At 41.1% G+C, this 20891-nt stretch overlaps 2 protein-coding genes and 1 long non-coding RNA gene across 3 annotated transcripts; all 3 read right to left on the bottom strand.

Moving 5' to 3' along the window:
* Positions 1-5920: 5920 nt before the first annotated feature.
* LOC139999623 (uncharacterized) lies at positions 5921-8284 on the bottom strand. Its single transcript, XM_072028636.1, has 3 exons — positions 8252-8284; positions 6787-7839; positions 5921-6225 (listed from the first exon to the last, which is right to left on the bottom strand). The coding sequence occupies exons 1-2, from the start codon at positions 8282-8284 to the stop codon at positions 6814-6816; spliced, it is 1059 nt and encodes a 352-aa protein (XP_071884737.1). The 3' UTR covers positions 5921-6225; positions 6787-6813.
* Positions 8083-14421, bottom strand: LOC139999616 (ubiquitin carboxyl-terminal hydrolase 42-like). Its single transcript, XM_072028539.1, has 11 exons — positions 14095-14421; positions 13833-13935; positions 13561-13628; positions 13334-13404; positions 12719-12801; positions 11690-11801; positions 11173-11313; positions 10878-10978; positions 10273-10414; positions 9311-9592; positions 8083-8511 (listed from the first exon to the last, which is right to left on the bottom strand). The coding sequence occupies exons 1-11, from the start codon at positions 14249-14251 to the stop codon at positions 8419-8421; spliced, it is 1353 nt and encodes a 450-aa protein (XP_071884640.1). The 5' UTR covers positions 14252-14421; the 3' UTR covers positions 8083-8418.
* Positions 14422-14824: 403 nt separating this feature from the next.
* On the bottom strand, positions 14825-18881 carry LOC139999617 (uncharacterized). The gene is made up of 3 exons (XR_011805122.1): positions 17586-18881; positions 15749-15986; positions 14825-14998 (listed from the first exon to the last, which is right to left on the bottom strand). It is a non-coding gene; the product is annotated as an uncharacterized lncRNA (long non-coding RNA).
* Between the last annotated feature and the right edge of the window lie 2010 nt (positions 18882-20891).

Here is a 20891-nt window from a genome sequence, read left to right as displayed (position 1 = left end):
TATTCTTTCCATGTCACCTGGCCCTCCTTCCAGTAGCGAAACACTCTCTGTTTCCGCCTAATCTCCATCAGAATGTTCCTGGTCAGCCACGACGGCCTCCTGCCCCGCCTGCCTGACTTGCGATATTTAGGAATTGCCTGATCTTGTGCTTCTAGGAGGCATCGCTTAAAGAGTGACCAGCACTGGTGGACATCAAGGCCTTCAAGAGCAGCTTCCCAGGGGACCTTGCTGACTAGTTCCCCGAGCAGCCTGAAGTCCGCCTTCCCCATATCTAGGGATGAGGTTTTGGTGGCACTTTTCCTTCTGTCACCGTAAATTTTGAACTCAACCACTTCATGGTCGCTATGACCGAGGCGGCCACCAATCACCACATCTCCCACCAGACCCTCTCTGTTTTCTAGCAACAGGTCTAGGAGGGCACCTTTCCTAGTTGGCTCCGTTAGCACCTGCACCAAGAAGTTATCATCTAGGTGCTTCATGAACCTCCTGGACTTGCTCGTGTCAGCCGTGTGGCACTCCCAGTTAACGTCTGGCAAGTTGAAGTCCCCCATAAGGACAAGGGGAGTTAATCTCGAGGCCTCTCTTAGTTCTGTAAAGAATAAGTTATCGGCGCTATCGTCCTGGCCAGGCGGTCTGTAATAGACTCCCACAACGACATCCCCTTTATTCGTTCGTCCCTTGATCCTTACCCAGAGGCTCTCAACTTTGCCATCGCCGACCTGAAGTTCCACACAGTCCAGCCCCTGCTTCACATACTTCGCCACCCCACCACCTCGCCTACCCTGCCTGTCCCTCCTGAAGAGCCTGTAACCGTCTATCGCAACACCCCAGTCACAGGACTCATCCCACCAGGTTTCGCTTATGCCGATGATGTCGTAGTTGCGGGACTGGGCCAGGACTTCTAGCTCATCCATTTTATTCCTCATACTGCGTGCGTTTGTGTAGAAGCATTTCAGGTGCGTCTCCTTACACTCAGCACCTTGTGGATCGAACCATGGATTAAGTCAACGTGTTCTGGTAGTCTACGGATCACTTTGGCTTAGGAAGAGAAGCCTGGGCTTTTCAATTTGGTCATTCAGAGCAACTTCATTACCACTTTAGTCCCTTCACCCTTTCTCCTTGTGAATACCAAGCACCCCTTCAACACACAAACTTGATGTTACCCCTTCGTCTACCACCCCTCGCACTTTTAACAGCTGGAACTGTTTACAAAGACTCAGCAGTCCTGAGAATCTAAACATAACAGGGATCTATCTTTCTTTACCTGCTGAAACAGAGGCGTTTTTTTCTCTGGTCCGTCAGGCATTCCCTCTTTTAATTCATCTCCAGAAACCAAGGATGCATCGTCATCACTGTCGAACGTATCATCTTGTAAAATAGGATTTAAATGGTCTGAAAGACAAAAGAGGTTTGTTAACTTTCCTGAATAGCCTTTGTCTCGTTCTCTTACATGAATACAGCTTCTAAATCAGTGCCAAAACCCTTTCTTCATTTGAGAGCACACACTGAAAGCTATTTCCTAGAGTTCATCCCACCACAGATCTAAGGAGATGGCACAAGGCCCTACAAAGCTGTACTAAGTCCCACTGATGTGTACGTATAAGGTACGCTACTCTTGGTGATTTTTTTCTCCCCCTTAGAATAAAGGAGATTACAAACAATTTCCGCAGTTGCTAAATAGCTAAAAAAAAAAAAAAAAAAAAAGACCATTTCTTTCTGGAGGAGGTTCCCACAATGAAAGCACGGGGATTAAGGATGTGATGGCCACAGAATTCCATTCATCTAGTAAATATCAGTGCTAATTGATCTCACATGCACATGTATAGTACGATCTACAAACATTTAAATTAGGAGACTGGTTAAAAACGATGATAGCTAAAACAATATTTAGCTTAGACCAGTTATACTTGTATCCTGGTCCCGACATTCTTCAGAAAGGAATTAGAAACATTGACCTAGAAATGCTTCCCCTCCAAATATCTGAGTTTTGATTTTTTAAAGAAAAATAGGTGCCTTATACTTCAAACCTCAAGTCAACCTCTACAAATGCTAATTATCTTAGCTGCCGTCAGAAGCAGGATGCTTCAGTAGAGAACGCATCGTCCTTTACTGTGTATTGAGTCATTCAGGGCTTCCATTTGGCATTTCAGTTTCGAATCCAGAATAAAACCTATGCGTTATCTTCCAGACATGCCCAAAAGAAAGACATGCACATGCAAATAATAAAATTCTACCATCATTATGTCTGAAAGGTTTAAGTTGATTGCACAAACCACAAGTTTTTGCTTTAGCAGAATTATAAAGAAGTGGATGCTGTGGTTATACCTTGCTGTCGGTCCTCCTTTAGTGCGAGCTGTGCATGCGGGAAGATCTTCTGCACAACTTGTAAAATATTCGCTCCTGATCTTTTAAAAAGTGGCTTGAAAATGGGTGATAGTGCTTGTCCGGGTGAAGCCACGATCCTGTTTGATGCCGGAACAACCTTCTTCAGAGCCATGAAAAAGTCCTTTGCTTTTATTTTAATAGAATTAACGTCTAGTAGCAACTTCTCCCTACTTGCATAAATCTGAGGATAGCATCGACGTAGAGAGCACAGCGCAGCTTCAGTACATAAAGATTTGATATCTGCACCACAGTATCCTAACAAACAAAAATCAAACGTTACATCAGTCAAGGCCCAGGTTTACAACATGCAACATTTAAACAATTTGTAATGCCAAAACCAAACAGGTTAACAGGGAATTCAAAGTGCTACCGCTCTGCAGGGAAGTTTCATGTTGCTCACTGCCTGATATCCTGCGCTTATGCAGCTGAAGCAGACTCCTCATCAAAAACTATACTCTTGAGGAAGATGCCCCAGAACCATTTAACGTTCTCAGACAACAAAAAGAACGACAACAAAGAGTAAATAGATGAAAGCATCTAACTCTGATTGCTATGAAGGCGTGCCAGCTGCCTCGTTGACTAGTTGTGCAGCAAGGCACAAGAGCTTGGGTACTGCCTGGTACAAGCTAAGGTTCTTTACAACTTGCTCACAAGCAAGAATCCATTTTGGTTTCAGTCTTACCAATGCATTTCTCAGCTAGTTCATCAAGCAACATGTCCGGTGGCTTAGGGGTCCAGTCACGAGTATGAATCTTGAAAATTTCTTTTCTAGCCTGGAAGCAAAATCATTGCGTTTTAGCTTGCCCCAAGTTTTCCTTAAAAATACCAACAAGAAACAAACAAACCAAAAAGCAAACAAACAAACAAACAAAAAAAACCCAGTCCTTCCTCAAAACCCCTCATCTATTAATACGCTTTTCTTATTTGCTCAACTTTCAAGTATTTTACAGTTATTTAATATACACTCTGCATTTTCAACCAGGAAATTGAATATTTCTTATTTGTTATACTGAACTTTTTCTAGGAACCTACAATGAAAGAAAAGGCATTTATAGCTTCAATAACAAGTTTCCAAACTACGGGACCTAATGACCCAGAGGAAAATACTGTAATGAAAAATTTATCCAGAAACATTTCTTTGTTGTCCAAAAATCTTCTCTAAAACTTAGCAAGCTTTCATTGTGACAGTCTCATTACTTCATCACATTTGCTTTTCAGTCAGTAAATGCACAGAAAGCACTTCTGGCACAATGCTTCAAATTGCTACAATTACTATAAAGAAGAAAATAATTATGACTCAAACTACTACCACCGATCCGGGGCACAATCAAATGCAAACACGTCCCCTATTCATTCAGAAGTGAAGGACTGAGACCAAAAACACAACTTCATGATGAAAACGCCCAAGTGGACTAAATAATTAAGCAAACAGGTACAACTTTGGGAATGAAAGGTTTGATTATAGAACTAACTACTTGGTGGTATCATCCTGACCATATATATCCAGTACCAGATTTGCCCTCCATGGAACAACGCAGTGTCTCCACATATCACTCTTTTGTTCAAGTTGTCAATTATTTTTTTTTCCTATAAAGTTGGACTTTGCCATGGTAGAACTAACGTTGAATTTAAGTTCTCACCTCTTTATTTGGCAAGTTGAAGAGGAACTCTCTGCCAAAGCGTCCTGGTCTTCGTAAAGCAGGATCTATAGAATCCAGTCTGTTGGTAGCTCCGATTACCACGATCTCCCCTCTGTTATCTGTGCCATCCATAAGCGTCAGAAGAGTTGAAACAATGGAACTAATAGAAAAATATAGTTTTTATTTACTGGTTCAGTAAATTTTGTTACATTCCACATGACTTTCTTGATGCCGGAACAACCTTCTTCCTAGTAGTCATTCAAAAGTGGGAAAAAAATAGTCTACAAAGTCGGGTTTTTTTTTTTGGTTTGATAATGCATCTGCAGACTGGTAAGTCATCAAGCACTTCAAGACTGTTTCAAATAATCTCTACATTAATGGAAAAGGAGTACTGCACACTTCTGCTCAGGAAGAAAATCACGGAAAATGTTCCGTGATGTTCCCTCTTGCTTTGGTAATGCTCTTTCTCAGTGTTTTTAGTCTTGTCCTTTCTACCTTGGCATCTCTCTGCAATAGCTGAGGAGGAAAGCTTTTTAGAGCTACATTCAGTGTCACACTTGAGAGAGGAAGTTTGCCGCAATTTCTCACCAGGCTCAGAAGACTCTTTGCCGTACAAAACATTTTCTTTTGAAATGAGGTCACGTTCTTTTGATCTTCTTGGTTTCTCCTTGTCTCCACCGTCATCACATTGGTACTTTGCGAGGTATTCATCCTTCCCAGTAGATTTCGGAGGGTCCGTGACACTGCACAAAATAAAATCACATTTCTCACTTCTGCTGAAGGACGTGAAGATTAACAGTAAAACCTTCCAAAGGCAAACAAACAAACAAAAACCTCCAGACTACAGGAACACTCGCAAAGATATGCCATTTAGAAACCTCTCCTGCGATAAGGACACCTTCTCCAGCTCCCAGAGAAAGTGTTTTTCCCCTCTTGCTTCTGAAGCCATTGCACTAAAAAAGCACACGCATCTGTCTCCCTCCACATGCTGCTGCTCTGAATAAGAGCCAGAAGATTCAAAACCACCCTATTTGGTCTCCCCACATAGCCGAAAAAAACACCAGTTGAAACAGAGTTTTCTACCTCTCTCCCAAGAATTTACATTCACGTATCCTGTGACTGCAAAAATAGAAGGCGGGGCTCAGGAGGAACAGCCAGTGTTGGAAATGAAAAAAAGCAGCCTGTTTCTTCAGAGTCTTAAGCCTATTCTACTAGGAAAACAAAACAAAACAAAACAAGAGGAGAGGAGAACAACAGCGGGAAATTTACCTATTCTCCAGGTGTTCAATTGCAAAGCCTCCGCTGGAGGATCAACAGCTGTGAATTCAGCGTGCTTAGGAGAAATCAGATCTACGTCTGAACCACAACTATTTCAGTAGCATCACTAACTTATGTTACTCTGAAGAAGCAGTCAGCACCGTTTCTATGTTAGGAAATAGCTGAACAGAGTCTGTTATTCACAGGAATTATTCAGGCAGGCTTCTTTAGGAAGGCTGGGTTTCACTAGAACATTACTAGCCTGTAAGCCTCATGGCATCACCTTCCATCTTGACTGCTAAACCTCCTTGCTCCCTACTATCTTCTTTGCCAAGATACAGCTGTCCACGTTTACTTTTCCTACTTGGCTGGACTGAATTTAAGAAGGGATCTTGCAACTCTTCCTCTTGTTTGCCACTTAATCATCACACCAAATGAAAACTATTTGCCTTTCACCTCTTTATTTCAGGCATTCTTTCCTAGTGGTCATTTAAAAACGGAAAGAAAAAGTCCATCAGCTTTTTTTTTTTAATATCCAGCAGACTGTTAAGTCACCAAGCACTTCAAGACTGTTGGAAATAATCTCTACATTAATAGAAAAGGAATTCCTCAAACACACTGCGGCCGCTTACCTTTAATACACTCGTTGGATGAGACGGAGGTGTATTTCTTGCTTTCGCCTGCACTGGAAGGCTTCCCTTCCTTGTAAGGTTGTTTACTGCTCTCACTTCTGCATTGCTCACATGAAGAGCCATCTGGAGGATGGGATTCTTCCTTCTTCTCCCGCGTTATCTTCTGGAAACGAGGATCTAAGTGTTCCAAGGAGCCTTTCACTTTCCTGCTGTTTCTCTTTTTTCTTCTTTTTCTTCTCCTTTTTCTTCTTGTTTTACGCTTGGGATTGGCATTGTCAAAGTGGAGCACACAGAAACACAAATCGTGAAGTCTGAAAGAAACATGCAAGTTTAAAAGAGAAAAAAAGATGTGGCACTTGTTGCCTATATGAAACTTTATTTATTTTACCACAGGTGATGATTTGCAGCATGTCAGCTATTTTGTGGTGCTTTGTGCACACGCAACTTACTTTAGATGTAGCAAACTTAAGCCCTCAGATTGGAGGACCATAGGTCCTGGTTTGTACACAGATCATTAACAATGGCTAGCTCTGGAATACATGCAAGCAGAAAAAAACTTTTAACCTAATCCAGAATGGTGTACGGATGTGTTTCCAACTATGTGGTCCAAAGCTAGTGCTCTGAAACAATTCAGCAATAGCTTTCCTATCTTCACTGATCAACCTAACAACATGATCCCCAGCCAGCTGATGCTATCTAAGTAACTTAGAAACTACCAGAAAAAAAAAAAAAAAAAAAAAAAAAAAAAAAAAAAAGAAGAAAAAAAGAGAAGAAAAAAAAAAGGAGAAAAAAAAAAAAAGAAGGAATACATGAGAAGCACCCAGAAAAGAATTAGGATAAAAAATGCGGAGTATGCTGGAATCCTTGCTTACTTGGAATCCTTCTCTCCATGTTTATCCTTAGACTTCTTTTTCTTCTAGAACTTGTGATATTTTTGCATTTTTTTCACCACCTAAAAGCTCCTTTTCTATCTTTCTGTCTTTCCTTTCTATTTCACTTTCACTACCTTCTGCACGGGTAGATTTTCTTTTTCTGTTTCCTTCTGTTTCATTTTTCTGGCGACAGTTCTCCAAATGAGCTGACACAGGTGGAAGCGCATGTCTTTCACGAGAATGTCTTCCAGAATGTTGCTGAGATACCGAGCAACGATGCAAGTCTGCTCGGGGTGTGCTAAAGCGACGTCCATCTTCATCTCTCAAGAGGGAACCGTGAGGCCATCCACTTTTGTAATGATAATGCTTATGTGACCTGCCGTAGTAAGTTGCAGTCCATTTGTCAAAGGCTGCATCGCCGTGAGAGAACTTTCTCTCTCTACTGTCTCCTGTCGCATGAGGTGAATAGTAATCATTGTAATAGCTACAACTTTCCCACCTCCGTGCTTCATCTCGATAGTATCTTTCTCTGCTCCAACTTCTTTCCCCTTTGGATCGGTAATATCTATTGCTACCTTGTTCTGATCTTCCTCCGCTGCCAGATCTGTACTTTGAATATTTGACTGCTCTTCTGCCATTCTCAGGGCTGTTTCTTTCACCAGGGAAAGATCTGCACCTGCTTCCCTCCCAGTGCTCCTGCTTGTGACGCTTTTGATGAACAACTTCCACGCTCTGAGAACACCTCCTCTTGCTGGAAGGACCTGCTTTTTGACTCTCCTTCTCTTCACTAGGAGCATGTTCCCTCTTGCTTTGGTAATGCTCTTTCTCAGTGTTTTTAGTCTTGTCCTTTCTACCTTGGCATCTCTCTGCAATAGCTGAGGAGGAAAGCTTTTTAGAGCTACATTCAGTGTCACACTCGAAAGAGGAAGTTTGCCGCAATTTCTCACCAGGCTCAGAAGTCTCTTTGCCGTACAAAACGTTTTCTTTTGAAATGAGGTCACGTTCTTTTGATCTTCTTGGTTTCTCCTTGTCTCCACCGTCATCACATTGGTACTGTGCGAGGTATTCATCCTTCCCAGTAGATTTCGGAGGGTCCGCGACACTGCACAAAATAAAATCACATTTCTCACTTCTGCTGAAGGACGTGAAGATTAACAGTAAAACCTTCCAAAGGCAAACAAACAAACAAAAACCTCCAGACTACAGGAACACTCGCAGAGATATGCCATTTAGAAACCTCTCCTGTGATTAGGACACCTTCTCCAGCTCCCTGAGAAAGTGCTTTCTCCCCTCTTGCTTCTGAAGCCATTGCACTAAAAAAGCAAATGCATCCGTCTCCTTCCACCTGCTGCTCTGAGAAAAAAGGCATAGGGGCGAGCGGGGAACAGCCAGTGTTTCTCCAGACAGTGGAGAAAAATGGAAAAACATTCTATGAAGGAACACAAGTTCTCCTTGAGGCACCAACCTGCATCAGAGTGATATGCTCAGTGCTGATCATTAGTTCTGTTCGTAACGCTGGACATACAGCATGGAATTGTACTAATTTAAATCCTTCCATTAAATACTATTAGTAGACAGATAAAACCGTAACGAACTTCCATAAGGTCTTGTCTTAATCAGACTGTGCTCATTTTACCTCGTTTCCTCTGACAAGCTGTTCAGCTGGCTGGCTGTGAGGGACTCCGTGATGATTTCTCGATTGACTGAAGGCATAGCTCCAGGCATCTGCAATCAAAACGCACAAGTCAGCAGACAAAAAAATACTATTTGTAGTAGTACTGAGGACTAGTCTTGTCAGAATTTCTCCATTAAATGGTAAGCAAGACCGTTTTGAGTTGTATGCAATATCTACACTTCAAAGATAACCCCAACTCACCTCCCAAAATCTACTTTATGAAACTTAGGAATTTTTATCTCAGCTGAGCTTAAGTTGACAAGTTCTAATGTAAGCTCAGGTCTGCAAATTCTAATGGGATAATACCACAAAGTCTTACAATCACATTTGTGCTGTGTTTTCTCAGTATTTCACCTGAATTAGGAACACAATAAACACTCCCGAATACATCATAGGTGAGAAATTCTCGATGGAGCAAATCTATGTTTCAAGCAATCCATTTGTTTTAGAAAAGAACATCTCAGAAGGTTTAACAGGTTCAACTCGGCAAGTGGAATCATCAAGTTTCAGTCCGTTTTCTTTCGATTCATTAACTAACCTAATAGCACCATTTAGTGAATCGGTTTTTGGCAGCTCATGCTGGGATCTTCCTTCGTCAGCATTCTGACAGGAAGAACCGGAATGCTGCAATGTACGGACTACCTTTCCAACCAAAATTCCATTAGAGGACATTGCATTGCAATTCCTTTTAAATAAGCCCTTTGACTCCTCCTCAGATTTTCCTGAAGATTCTGCACCGTAAGGGACTGTGTTATCAGAGCTGAGTTTAGGATTTTCATTCACTGTTGGCTCCACAAAAATCTCATCAGAAACTTTTTTGCTTGTTTGCATTTGCTTCATTTGCATTACCGAATTTGTAATTGTGGATGAAGGAACAGCCTGGTAGAGATCTTCGTCCTCCGCAGCACTGCTAAGACAGTCAGGCTGTGACACAGTCCGACGAGCAGGCAATTTATTGTGAATACTGGTGGTGATCTTCTGTTTTCTTGACGGATCAGTAATTGAAGGCCTGGTAATTGTCTGGTTTTGAACACAGGCCATCGGTGGTGCTGAAGATGGCCTTTTTAGGGTGACACCAGTGGTCTTTGCGTCCTCTTTTATGGATCCATTTCCATTTAAACGGCTTGAATTCTGTATTTAAAAAGAAGAAATGGCAAGATGGATTAACGCAAACACTGCATTTAACATTTTGAAACACAAAACTCTCCTACTGAGTATTTCTACAAATGGTCTTAACACCTACAAAGAAAAACACACTGCCCTTTAAAGATAAATGCAAGTCCAATAAGCGTATTCAATTCCTGCTTTTGGTTTACAGCCGATTGGAATCAAATTAACATCATCTTTGAAAACCAGCCAAACAACTTAACATTACCTGCTGCTATTCCCAAATATATTTATTTTCCCCTTTAAACATACCCTGAAAAGCCTGAAGTAATTGTTCTGGTGCTCAGGAATAAGACAATTAGTTTTCCCTGTCTTAGCTAAAGTGACGACGATAGGAAAAACAAGTCCTCTTTTAAATGATTCGAGGATTAGTACACTCTGCTTAAATTGTCAAAGAGCGTAGCTCTCTGTGCTTTAGAAAGCTGTCTTGGAGGTATAAAGTAATGGAGTCGCATGGCTGCACAATTTAGCAGTAACCACTGTTTGAATGACTCTGGCTGTAGCATGAAGGCTGTGAAGAAAGCTGCAGCATGGGAAGGAAAACAAAACTAAGATGCTGAAAACCAAACAAAAAACCCCACACCAAACCCCAAACCCACTAGCAGTTTGGTGCCGTTACCTGCCCTCCCACTTCCCTGAATTACCTTAATCATATGAGGAAGAAGTCGTGGTCCCATAAATCCAGCCTGCTTACTATTAGCCCCCTGCTGACCAGGAGGGAATGAACAGGGATAAGATGGTGCTGGCAAGTAAAACGCACGTTCTCCAAGTGTCAAATCATAGCGCCTTCAGAAAAGAGCAGTGATCGGAGTTTAGTTTTTCTTTCAGCCTACTCTTGGATTAAATCCCATCCTATAATTTTAGAGGAACAGTTCATACGATATGGAAGCCTTCTCTACAGAAGGCTTCGCCAAGACTACAAACTGAAAAGGAGAGAACAGTCTTCCTACTAAGACTATCACTTTCAGAACAATAATTCATTCTTACACGACAGATGACCTTCATTTTTCTCCTTCTCTAAATTAGCCAGCTACAGGTAACACATAGATAGCAATTTACACAAGTGCTGCAGTTTCAGGCCAAGCAACAAAAGATAATAAATGACACAGAGAATTTCAGGTTAGACAGAACTGAATTAGACAAATAATAATCTTTCCCTGGGATAGCAAGAAAAACACTTGCAAAACAGAAAAATATCAATAACAGGAAAGTAAATCTCTTCTGAACACATGTTAAGATTTGTTATTACCTGATATAAAAAAGTATGTAAGCTTGCTGACCAAGAACTCTCTTAATGTCAGTACGGACTACTTTAGCATCATTCATCTGATACCAAAGTCCATTACCAGCCTGCAAATAAAGACAACCATTTCTTTAGGTGAATTGCACGTGTTCCAAATGAAATCACGGATAGGAACAAAATACACACGTGTCAAATAAAAATATAATGAAATCTTTTTCCCTAGAAACAGTAGCTGCTAGTCACGCTTTCACTGGTTTGCCAGCACAACCTTTACCCTGTTAGAAATGCTGTTGACTTCTACCTTTACATAGCATATATAGTGTCCTGAGTGACAGCTGACACCGTGATGTACCAGCACCGCGTATAAGGCATAGAGCAGTGGTTCTCCCATTGACTGTGACATGTAGGCTCTCAGGTCCAAATACTCCGGATATTTCACCACCTAAAGAGAGACCAAGAAGATAGAAAATTATCCCAGAGTACTTCGTGGACTAGCCAGAGAAAAACACTTCCAAAAAACACAGACTAGAATTTATTTCTAGAATATATTTCTAGAAGATATTTCTTGATTCACTACAAATAAGTCTTCCCATAAACAATGTTTAAGACTAGAAGTTGCAGAGAACTGTTTCCTGATGAATCAGCCTTCTCAGAGGAAAGCATATGCTTCTTGTCAAGCGGGAACTTTATTGATATTAAGAGAAAGAATAAGCCATAGTCGTTAGTCTACAATTACTGTCTGAAAATATAAACAACTTTCAGCTTTGGGGGATGTCCCATTACACAATGATATAGTTGCATTACAGTGGTAAATATACCTTGTTGATCTTTCCACCTGTGAAATCTGCAAATCTTTTCAGTGATATTGTGAGAACCTTGGAAGAACGGTGTATGGTAAATCTCTTGGATGCAGGAACCATCTTATTACACCTTAAAAACAAGCAGAGATAAGTGTTTGAAGGCATCTTCTTTTTTCGCCCCCAAAACAAACTCGTTTTAATGTCTCACGCATGCCTATGCTATTTGAATGACATTTACTTGCATAATAGGTTGGTCTTTTTTCTTTTCATAAACCCATGCACTGCGTGTCAGGTTTGTTAATACAGTGAAGAAGGTAAATTCTCCCAAAACCCCGGGCATAGCAGGAACAGGAATCTCTCACGAAAGGGTATTACCAGGTTGGATGGCAAGGTACCATTTCTTGGTCTACAAAAGTGGCTATTTGAACTCCAATCCTGGATACATTCTTTCAGCTTTCAAGGGAAATACAAATAATGAAAGTGGAACGAGAGAGCCTTGGTCCCCAGGACTAGAAATTGCAAATAATCTCCAACATAGGTCGTCTATCAACATCAATAATACAACAGAAGCACATGGTCATTCTACAGGAGGGAGACATTTAACAGTAGGAAGTCTTCATGTACTGAGCTTGTCTGGAAAGACACTGAAACTGTCTGCCATCCTTTGAAACACAATAGTTCAGTTTGATACATTGCCCGCTCCAAGGTAGGACCTACAGTGTAAGCAGTGAAAATTAGCCACTAGCCCAGAGAACAACGGAAACTGGGCAGTTTACATCAAGAAAAGTACTGTCGAGAGCTAATAAATAGAAAGAACAAAAGTATCTCTTTTTGAATTCTGATGGCAAAATACGAGCCAGAGAATTGCAAACCCATAGGGAATGCCTCTGAACAAGACTTCCCCCCTCCAAAGAAACAAAAATCCAAGTGTTTTATAAACTTCCACAAAACTCGTAAGTAGATCCAAAGTTTAGACGTAGTCCAACAGAGTCATGCAACATATAAAACTGACATCTAGGATTAAGACCTAATTCGTCAAAATCTTACTCGCTACATTTATAGCAATTCTCTCCACCCAGCTCTTCAGGTTTCACAAAGAGTTCCAGAGCTCTGGTAACAGATGAAACCGCCTAGAGGAGCGAGAAAGAAGAGCGTAAAGTCACCGTAAATTCAAAATTCCAGAGACGTACTAGTAGTTTGTAAGAGAATCTTACTAACATACTCCAGCGATCTACTATGAGCACTGTGAAGAAGGAGGCAGAAAGAGCATGCTCAGCATTGACCTCACCTGGAAGTCATTTGACTTCGGAACAAATACTTTTCCAGTAGCCTAGACAGCACCTATAGTGTGCTTTGTCATCAATACTGGGGACAAATTCATCAGTCTAACAATTAGATGTACATTGGGGTAGAACAACAGAGAAGTATGACAGCATTATAATTTTTGCAGAAAGAGAATTCTTTCCCCTTAAACCCAATGCAAATGTGGAGACTATTTACATGGGTTCCACAGAAGGACAAAGTCCAATCCACTTCCTTAGCACCACCAAGCTCTTACGTTTTAACATTATATGTGGTTTGGTTTTTTAAGGTAAACAAGTTTAATTTAGAAAGTTAGGCATGTACTTAAACATCATGAATTATATTTAGAAAACATCTTACCTTTATATCCAAAGTGATATCAAGAAATGCCTCATACGTATCCGAAACTGCTTTGCAATTCAAGCACTTCACTGGAAGCAAAATATAAATGCTTAACCTTATGTGAAGGAGACTAACTGTCCAAATTCAAGTTGTTGCCAGATACTACTTTAGACAAACTACAGACTGCTTTACTACCGACAAAAGACACAGATCAGTTCTAAGGACAGGAATATTTTTTAAAGTACCTCTCGATCTTAGAAATCCTCCAAATATTTGATGAATGATGGTGGTAGCTTGAGAAGATCTGTCCAATCTGGAAATAAATTATAATCAGACCTCAGAAGATTTAAGGCGCAGAGTTAACTCTTCAAAGAGTTTTATGAAAACTAAGGATGATGTAGACTTTCGTTGCTGATAGTAAATAAGGCACTAAAAGGTGCTAGAGATCATTTTTGATAGTAAATAAAGGACTAGAAGGTGCTAGAGAATGTATGAAAGTGAACTTGTTTATGCTTACTCAGTGCTTCCATTCAAGCACGCTTCCTGCATAGCATCAACAGTATAGCGCAAGAACTCGTGTGCGTCTTCTTGACTGCCAAAACGGAAATGTTGTCCTATTCCTAAAGAAGAAGATGATAGTATTCACCTCATTTAAAAATGAAATCATTCTTGTATTTCTAAAATCTCTCTTCTTTCTAGTGTTAAAACCACTTATACACATCAAATAAGTATTTGAAGATTACAAGCTATCGAAAAGAAACACATCTGAAGCCACTTACGACTGAGATTACTGATAACATGCGTAGGCTTGATGGCATCAACAGTGCAACGCAGGGCCTGGTTAATGTGAGTCTCCATTGTGCACATCATGCAAAAATCTTGTTCACGACCTGAAGAGTGAAAGAAGAAAGCATCCCAGTCCAGCAAAATATCCATAACTACAAACAAACATCTAAGTAAAATTTAAACTATAGATACGATATCCACTCTCCTTGCTACATTCTATTCTCCCAAGATGCCAATGTCCCAACAGTCTTGTAACATTTCATTTCACACAACTTTACAGAATAAAAATATCCACTAAGCCTGTATTCAAATGCATTTTGTGATGAGAAATCTAAAAGACTACTGCAAAGTCACATTTGTAAAGGCTGACAGGAATGTGAACTCCACAGGCTGAAAAATGTATTACTCTCTAAAATTACTACTAAATGCATTACTGTCCAATGCACTTCATTATTCCCACGAAGCAATAAATGATCCTTTAATAAATACATAAATAAATAAATAAATAAATTCATTCATTAAACAAACAGTGCATTAATTGCACTCCGTATGCTATTCGGAGCCCACTGCTAATACAGTGCTCAAAGCCAGCTTCTACAGGTAAAATCAGGCAAATAAGCTTGTCTCAGAATCACTGCTGTTCTTTCACCTTCAGAGCTGTCCAACAGATTTGAAATACTCTTAGAAAGTACTCACATGACTGGCCGTGCTCGAGAGAAAGCATGTAATTGGCAAGTGGGGATGTGTAGGTCAAACACTGTAGAGTAGCATTAAGAAAACATGTGTTGCCAAGATTGTACAGGCCAACTCCAACACTTTGTGTTTCTCGCCAATCCATACAAATCTTCTCAGGTGGAAAAAGAATGCTCTGTGGTGGAGCAATTCCATCATTAACGACTGCAAGAAAGTTAAATTTAAAAAGAGATTTTGTTTGTTTGTTTCTAAGGAAGGTATTTAAAAAAATACTATTCTGCAGGAGCACCTAGAGGAGCTAGCTACAATCCAAGCCAGAAGAAAATTATTGCAGACAGCTTTAATACCGCCAAATTCAAATTGGCTGGTCAACACAATGTTTTGGGGAAAAAAAAAACAAAAACAAAAAAACAGCTTTCGTCAACCATTTTAATTTTTCTAAGGCAAGGCTAACTGCCATTCTGTTTGTAGTACCTAATGCCAAGTTCCTCTCCATCTATAATCTTTAACCTGATTAACTCAACGACTGTTTTTTTCCTTATTATAACTTAAACCACAAGCTTAGACTTGAAATTATACAGAAAAAAGGTAAAAACTAGTAACTAGGAATGACGGTACCCCTACAGATACCAGATCTTTTCCTGAGCAATGTTATCATTCAAAAAACGTGTGAAAAATGGAAGCTGTGAATAGCAACAATCAAACACTTTTCTTTGCAAAACGGAAAAGACATGGATGAATCTGTGCATTACAAAAAGCTCCCCATATTTCTCTGTTGACTGTAAATATATCAAAATTAATTTCTGTAACATCAGTCACTTCAGCTGCCTCAGGGGATTTGCTTTTGAAGTCTTTGTTCACACTAGTCCCCTTCTCTATCAGTGCAACAAGTAAGAACTGCATTTTCTACTTTTGCTTTGAAGAAAATGGAGTCAGGATAAAGCTCACACTTACTTAGATCTCTTGGGGCAAAAGCCTTAGATTTTTCAGATGATCTACAGTAAATAGCACCTCCACGTCCTTGGGCCACAGAGACTTGGCTTGAATCTTCTGCAGGCGGTATCTGGCCCCAGTTTGCGGTGCGTGACATCAGTATTTTAGTACTTGGTTTCTTGGATTTGCCAGACCGCCTTGAAGAGGGCTTTTTAGACTTTGAAGATTTGGGCTTCTTAACTACGGTCATTGTTGACATCTGCGACAGAGACAGAAGTTCTGGTTGACGTAAGAATATCAAGAAGCATTCCAAGAAGAAAAGAATAGCAGAAGTCCTGTCACTTAATCTCAAAGAAACAGCCTTAAGAACTAAATCGCTGGTATGAATGATTTAAAAAGAATCCCCAAACTAAACACACAAAGTGAAAATTTCCATCTAAACTCTATCGGTATTACTTTTAGCTTCTGCAGAACTAGTGGCTGATGCTATTTCTTTCACTTCCGTAGGATTTTAATCCATTACAACTCTGGAGTCTTTTTAATATAAAAATGTAGAAGACATTCTCTGAGGGGAATCAGTTATTTATTGATTTCCAGAGTTGCACAATTATCTGTTAATTATTACCTATGATCTAATAGATAATTGTTGCAATTATCTATTGCTGGCGTTAGTAATGGAACACTATTACTTCACTGCCTGCGTTTTTCTGTTTCGTGTGCACAAAGGTACCCAGAACTCACTGCTCCTTTTCTTCTGTCTTTCCAGGGATCGCCCTCTACCTCACTGTCTACTGCACCAATCATGAGGGGTTTATTGTTATTCTATAATGAGCCTAGCTTTTAAATACACCTTTTCTGGGCGTCACTTTGTGATAGCAAGTTAATTTGTGAGGGCTCCTCAGTCTACATCATGTGGTCGCTTTTTCCAGGTGAAAAAGCGGAGCCGTAAGTGGCAGTACACTAAAGCCCTGGCATGTTGAGATCCAAGAAGAGAGATGTTTGGCCCTCCTTCTCACTCCTGGGAACCATATACCTCAAAACCCACAGAGGATGGGCTATATCTCAGAGAAATCTTGGGAAAGGAGAGCATGAAGAGCACGTTTGCAAATTTATTTCTCCCTGGGCTTCTTCTGCTTCTCCACGAAATACGAGTTTGAATATAACTTTGGCAGCAGTACTTCTGGTGTTTTACTCCTACCACATTTAAAACTCCTACAAAAAACTGAAACGTTAGACTAAAAAGCAGCTCTTTCCGTTCTGCTTTGTAAAGTTGCACGTTTTCCTCATGCAAAACAACAGGGCAATGTAAGCTAGAAACGGAAATGCTGAATGTAAAACAAAACAAAACAAACCTCAGCCCTCCAGGACAAAAGCCAATAACTGCTACAAAGTCCTTTTTAAAATGCTGATTAGGTTTCAAGGTGATACCGCTTTAAATAAGCATAATTGTGTGTCCGTAGGCAGAAGCATCCATGACAGGATGAACTTCTATACTTCATGTTTTGTTACTGTCTTACTGTAGCACACAGGGACTTGTTACCTATAGGGAAACCACTAACCTAATGGAGCGTTTAAAACATAAGCTAGTTTGTTATACCAAAATGACTGAGAGAACAAAGCATAAAGTGCTTTCAGATTTCTAGCACGCCTTGATTGCTATCCATTAAACTTCAGACACGTTAAACAAAACACAGTAAATAAGAAAACTCCTAGTCCCACAGCTGGCAAATTATGTGCAGAGGTTGTAACTAGAACTTTTTTCCCTTGACATTTTACATTTAAGATTGATTTTAAATCCATTCTATACACACTTTCCGTTCCTGAAAAAACAATACGCAAACCTGAAAAATGCATTTACACGAGAAATGAAGTCGTCCTTGTCCGACTGGAAGACTAAGGTGACAGCTCCTGGGCTCAGGGATTTTCAGATAAGCTCCGATCTTCACCAGTGACAGCTCCTTTTTTCGGATTGAAAGAGAAAATGTTTCAGCAACACACTGAAAACACACTTAAGGGACAAGAAACAAAATTAAGACTGTAGTGAGAAGGAGAAAAGAAAAACAACACTGGGGAAGAAAGGAAAAGGTAAAGGAAAAAGGAAAAAGGAAAAAAGCCTTGATCTTTATACTGACCAACGAGATAAGCCTTACACATTTTTAAGTTTATTTTTGACAACTGATTGAGGCGTTACCAGGTATTAAGTACGATTCAAGAGCAAATATTAACACTAGAAAGAAGAAATCCGATCCACCACCACCGTTTCAAAATACATCCATTTCTAATGTGGAGATAACGTCTCTCTGACAAGGTAGTAGAAAAACTGTAAATACCGACAGAGCTTCCTCTCCCGATGTTCCATATACATACCGATGCTGTTCCTACACCTACGCTCTGAGCATAAATTTATGTTGACATGAGTATCGGGTGTTACTCCTCTCTTTGTTTGCCTTGAGAGACACACCTCTTGTCCACTGAAAAGTAAACTCAAGATTCCAGATCAGTTAAGACAGTTGCTATCCCCCCATTCAGAGTTCTGCAGCAGCACTGTTCAGATGTGTTTAGCAGTCTCTTTAGAAAATGTTATCACTTAGGACCTGCTTCTCAGTAGGTACACGTTTGGCCTCCGCTTAGCAGAGAGTCAATCCCAGCTTAAGCTTTCGTACAAGAGCCCCTTCACGAAACGGACTTGGGCCCTGACATAACTGAGCTTAACCTTTAACCTTGAAGCTTCCTTAAAGAAGGAAGCAGCACCCAGGCCAGGAAATAGAAATTAATCGTCACTTTACCCTGAAACGCAGTGAGCTATTCTGTGCTGGCAGGATTGCTGCCGGGCTGGCCGACGAGGCGGCGGGCAGCTCCCCGGGGCCACAGGGCCTGTCACAGGGAGCCGCCGGAGGTCTCCAAGGTCCGGGAACAGCGGCAACAGCGGCAACAGCGAGGACAGAGGGGACAGCAGCAACAGCAGCAGCCACCTCAGCCAGGGCCGTCTCCACAACCGCCACAACGGCCTCGGAATGCTGCCGAACTCGGAGCTCCAGCGTGACGCCTTTTGAACCTGGCTGCTGGAAGGACCTGCTTTTTGACTCTCCTTCTCTTCACTAGGAGCATGTTCCCTCTTGCTTTGGTAATGCTCTTTCTCAGTGTTTTTAGTCTTGTCCTTTCTACCTTGGCATCTCTCTGCAATAGCTGAGGAGGAAAGCTTTTTAGAGCTACATTCAGTGTCACACTTGAGAGAGGAAGTTTGCCGCAATTTCTCACCAGGCTCAGAAGACTCTTTGCCATACAAAACGTTTTCTTTTGAAATAAGGTCACGTTCTTTTGATCTTCTTGGTTTCTCCTTGTCTCCACCGTCATCACATTGGTACTGTGCGAGGTATTCATCCTTCCCAGTAGATTTCGGAGGGTCCGCGACACTGCACAAAATAAAATCACATTTCTCACTTCTGCTGAAGGACGTGAAGATTAACAGTAAAACCTTCCAAAGGCAAACAAACAAACAAAAACCTCCAGACTACAGGAACACTCGCAGAGATATGCCATTTAGAAACCTCTCCTGCGATTAGGACACCTTCTCCAGCTCCCAGAGAAAGTGTTTTTCCCCTCTTGCTTCTGAAGCCATTGCACTAAAAAAGCACACGCATCTGTCTCCCTCCACATGCTGCTGCTCTGAATAAGAGCCAGAAGATTCAAAACCACCCTATTTGGTCTCCCCACATAGCCGAAAAAGACACCAGTTGAAACAGAGTTTTCTACCTCTCTCCCAAGAATTTACATTCACATATCTTGTGACTGCAAAAATAGAAGGCGGGGCTCAAAAGGAACAGCCAGTGTTGGAAATGAAAAAAAGCAGCCCGTTTCTTCAGAGTCTTAAGCCTATGCTACTAAGAAAAAAAAAAAAAAAAAAAAAAAAAAAACAAGAGGAAAGGAGAACAACAGCGGGAAACTTACCTATCCACAGGTGTTCAATTGCAAAGCCTCCGCTGGAGGATCAACAGCTGTGAATTCAGCGTGCTTAGGAGAAATCAGATCTACGTCTGAACCACAACTATTTCAGTAGCATCACTAACTTATGTTACTCTGAAGAAGCAGTCAGCACCGTTTCTATGTTAGGAAATAGCTGAACAGTCTGTTATTCACAGGAATTATTCAGGCAGGCTTCTTTAGGAAGGCTGGGTTTCACTAGAACATTACTCCGCAAGTCCCTTCTATTCCTTTTCCCCTTAGAATCTGGGGATGTTTCAGCTAAAAAGGAGGGCAGAAACACTCTCCGTAGGTCTCCACCATGTAGTAAAACAGCGCTGTGTACCTGGTTAACTTCTGCAGCCAGCAAAGCATTGCTATTTGCAGCAGTGCCCTGACCCCAGCCTCTTGCTGAGCTCCGTCCTGTGCTGCTCGGATGCTCCCGCTGCTCAGACACGGGGGCTTAGAGAGCCACCGGGCCAGCACAAGCCCCCGAGCTCACTGTCAAACTTCACTTTTGGCATCTTTCACTTCACCATCGCCGCCGGACGAGGAGCCCAGCAATGCCTGACGCCGCTCCGGGCTCACCTAAACGCGGGGCAGGAAATTCAGATTCAAAGCTGCGAAGGTTTTTCTTAGTGAAAGCATGGAATGAGTGGCCATCGGTGACTAACCTTACAGGAAGGCATTCACTTTGTGAATGCTGCAGTGAGTGAAGACTGAAGGAGTTTTCTGAGTGACCTAAGGAGAGCCCTCCCCGAAAAGCAGGACGTTTTATTGTCTATGTAACATCTCCTTTGAAGGCTCGAGCATGAGATACACCAGGTTTAAAATCTCAAGACACGGATCTGCCACCACAGAAGCAATACATTTCATCTACTAAGCCTAAATACCGTATTTTGCCTCCTCTGTAGGTTTAAAAAAACACGGCCATGCTTGAAGGAATGCATTCTCAGATATTCTACGTATTTACAGTGCTTTAATTAATACCACAGACATGTTGTGCTGTTGAGGGGAATTTGCAATTACATTTTCATTTCCAACCAAACGCAGCCTGACACAAATTGGGAGCAAAAGGAACTAATCATCTGGAAGCCGGGATATGCATCATTCGCCATTTTCTAAGAAAATGACAAAAATATAAAACCCCAGCAGTCTGAGAACGTGAGCGCTGAGGTAAAGGCCTGATCAAACAAACGCGCAC

Source organism: Anas platyrhynchos, chromosome 27, assembly GCF_047663525.1.
Source record: "Anas platyrhynchos isolate ZD024472 breed Pekin duck chromosome 27, IASCAAS_PekinDuck_T2T, whole genome shotgun sequence".
Classification (NCBI taxonomy): domain Eukaryota; kingdom Metazoa; phylum Chordata; class Aves; order Anseriformes; family Anatidae; genus Anas; species Anas platyrhynchos.
Note: the sequence above shows the minus strand (reverse complement) of the source record. Positions and strands in the feature narration are given on the sequence as shown.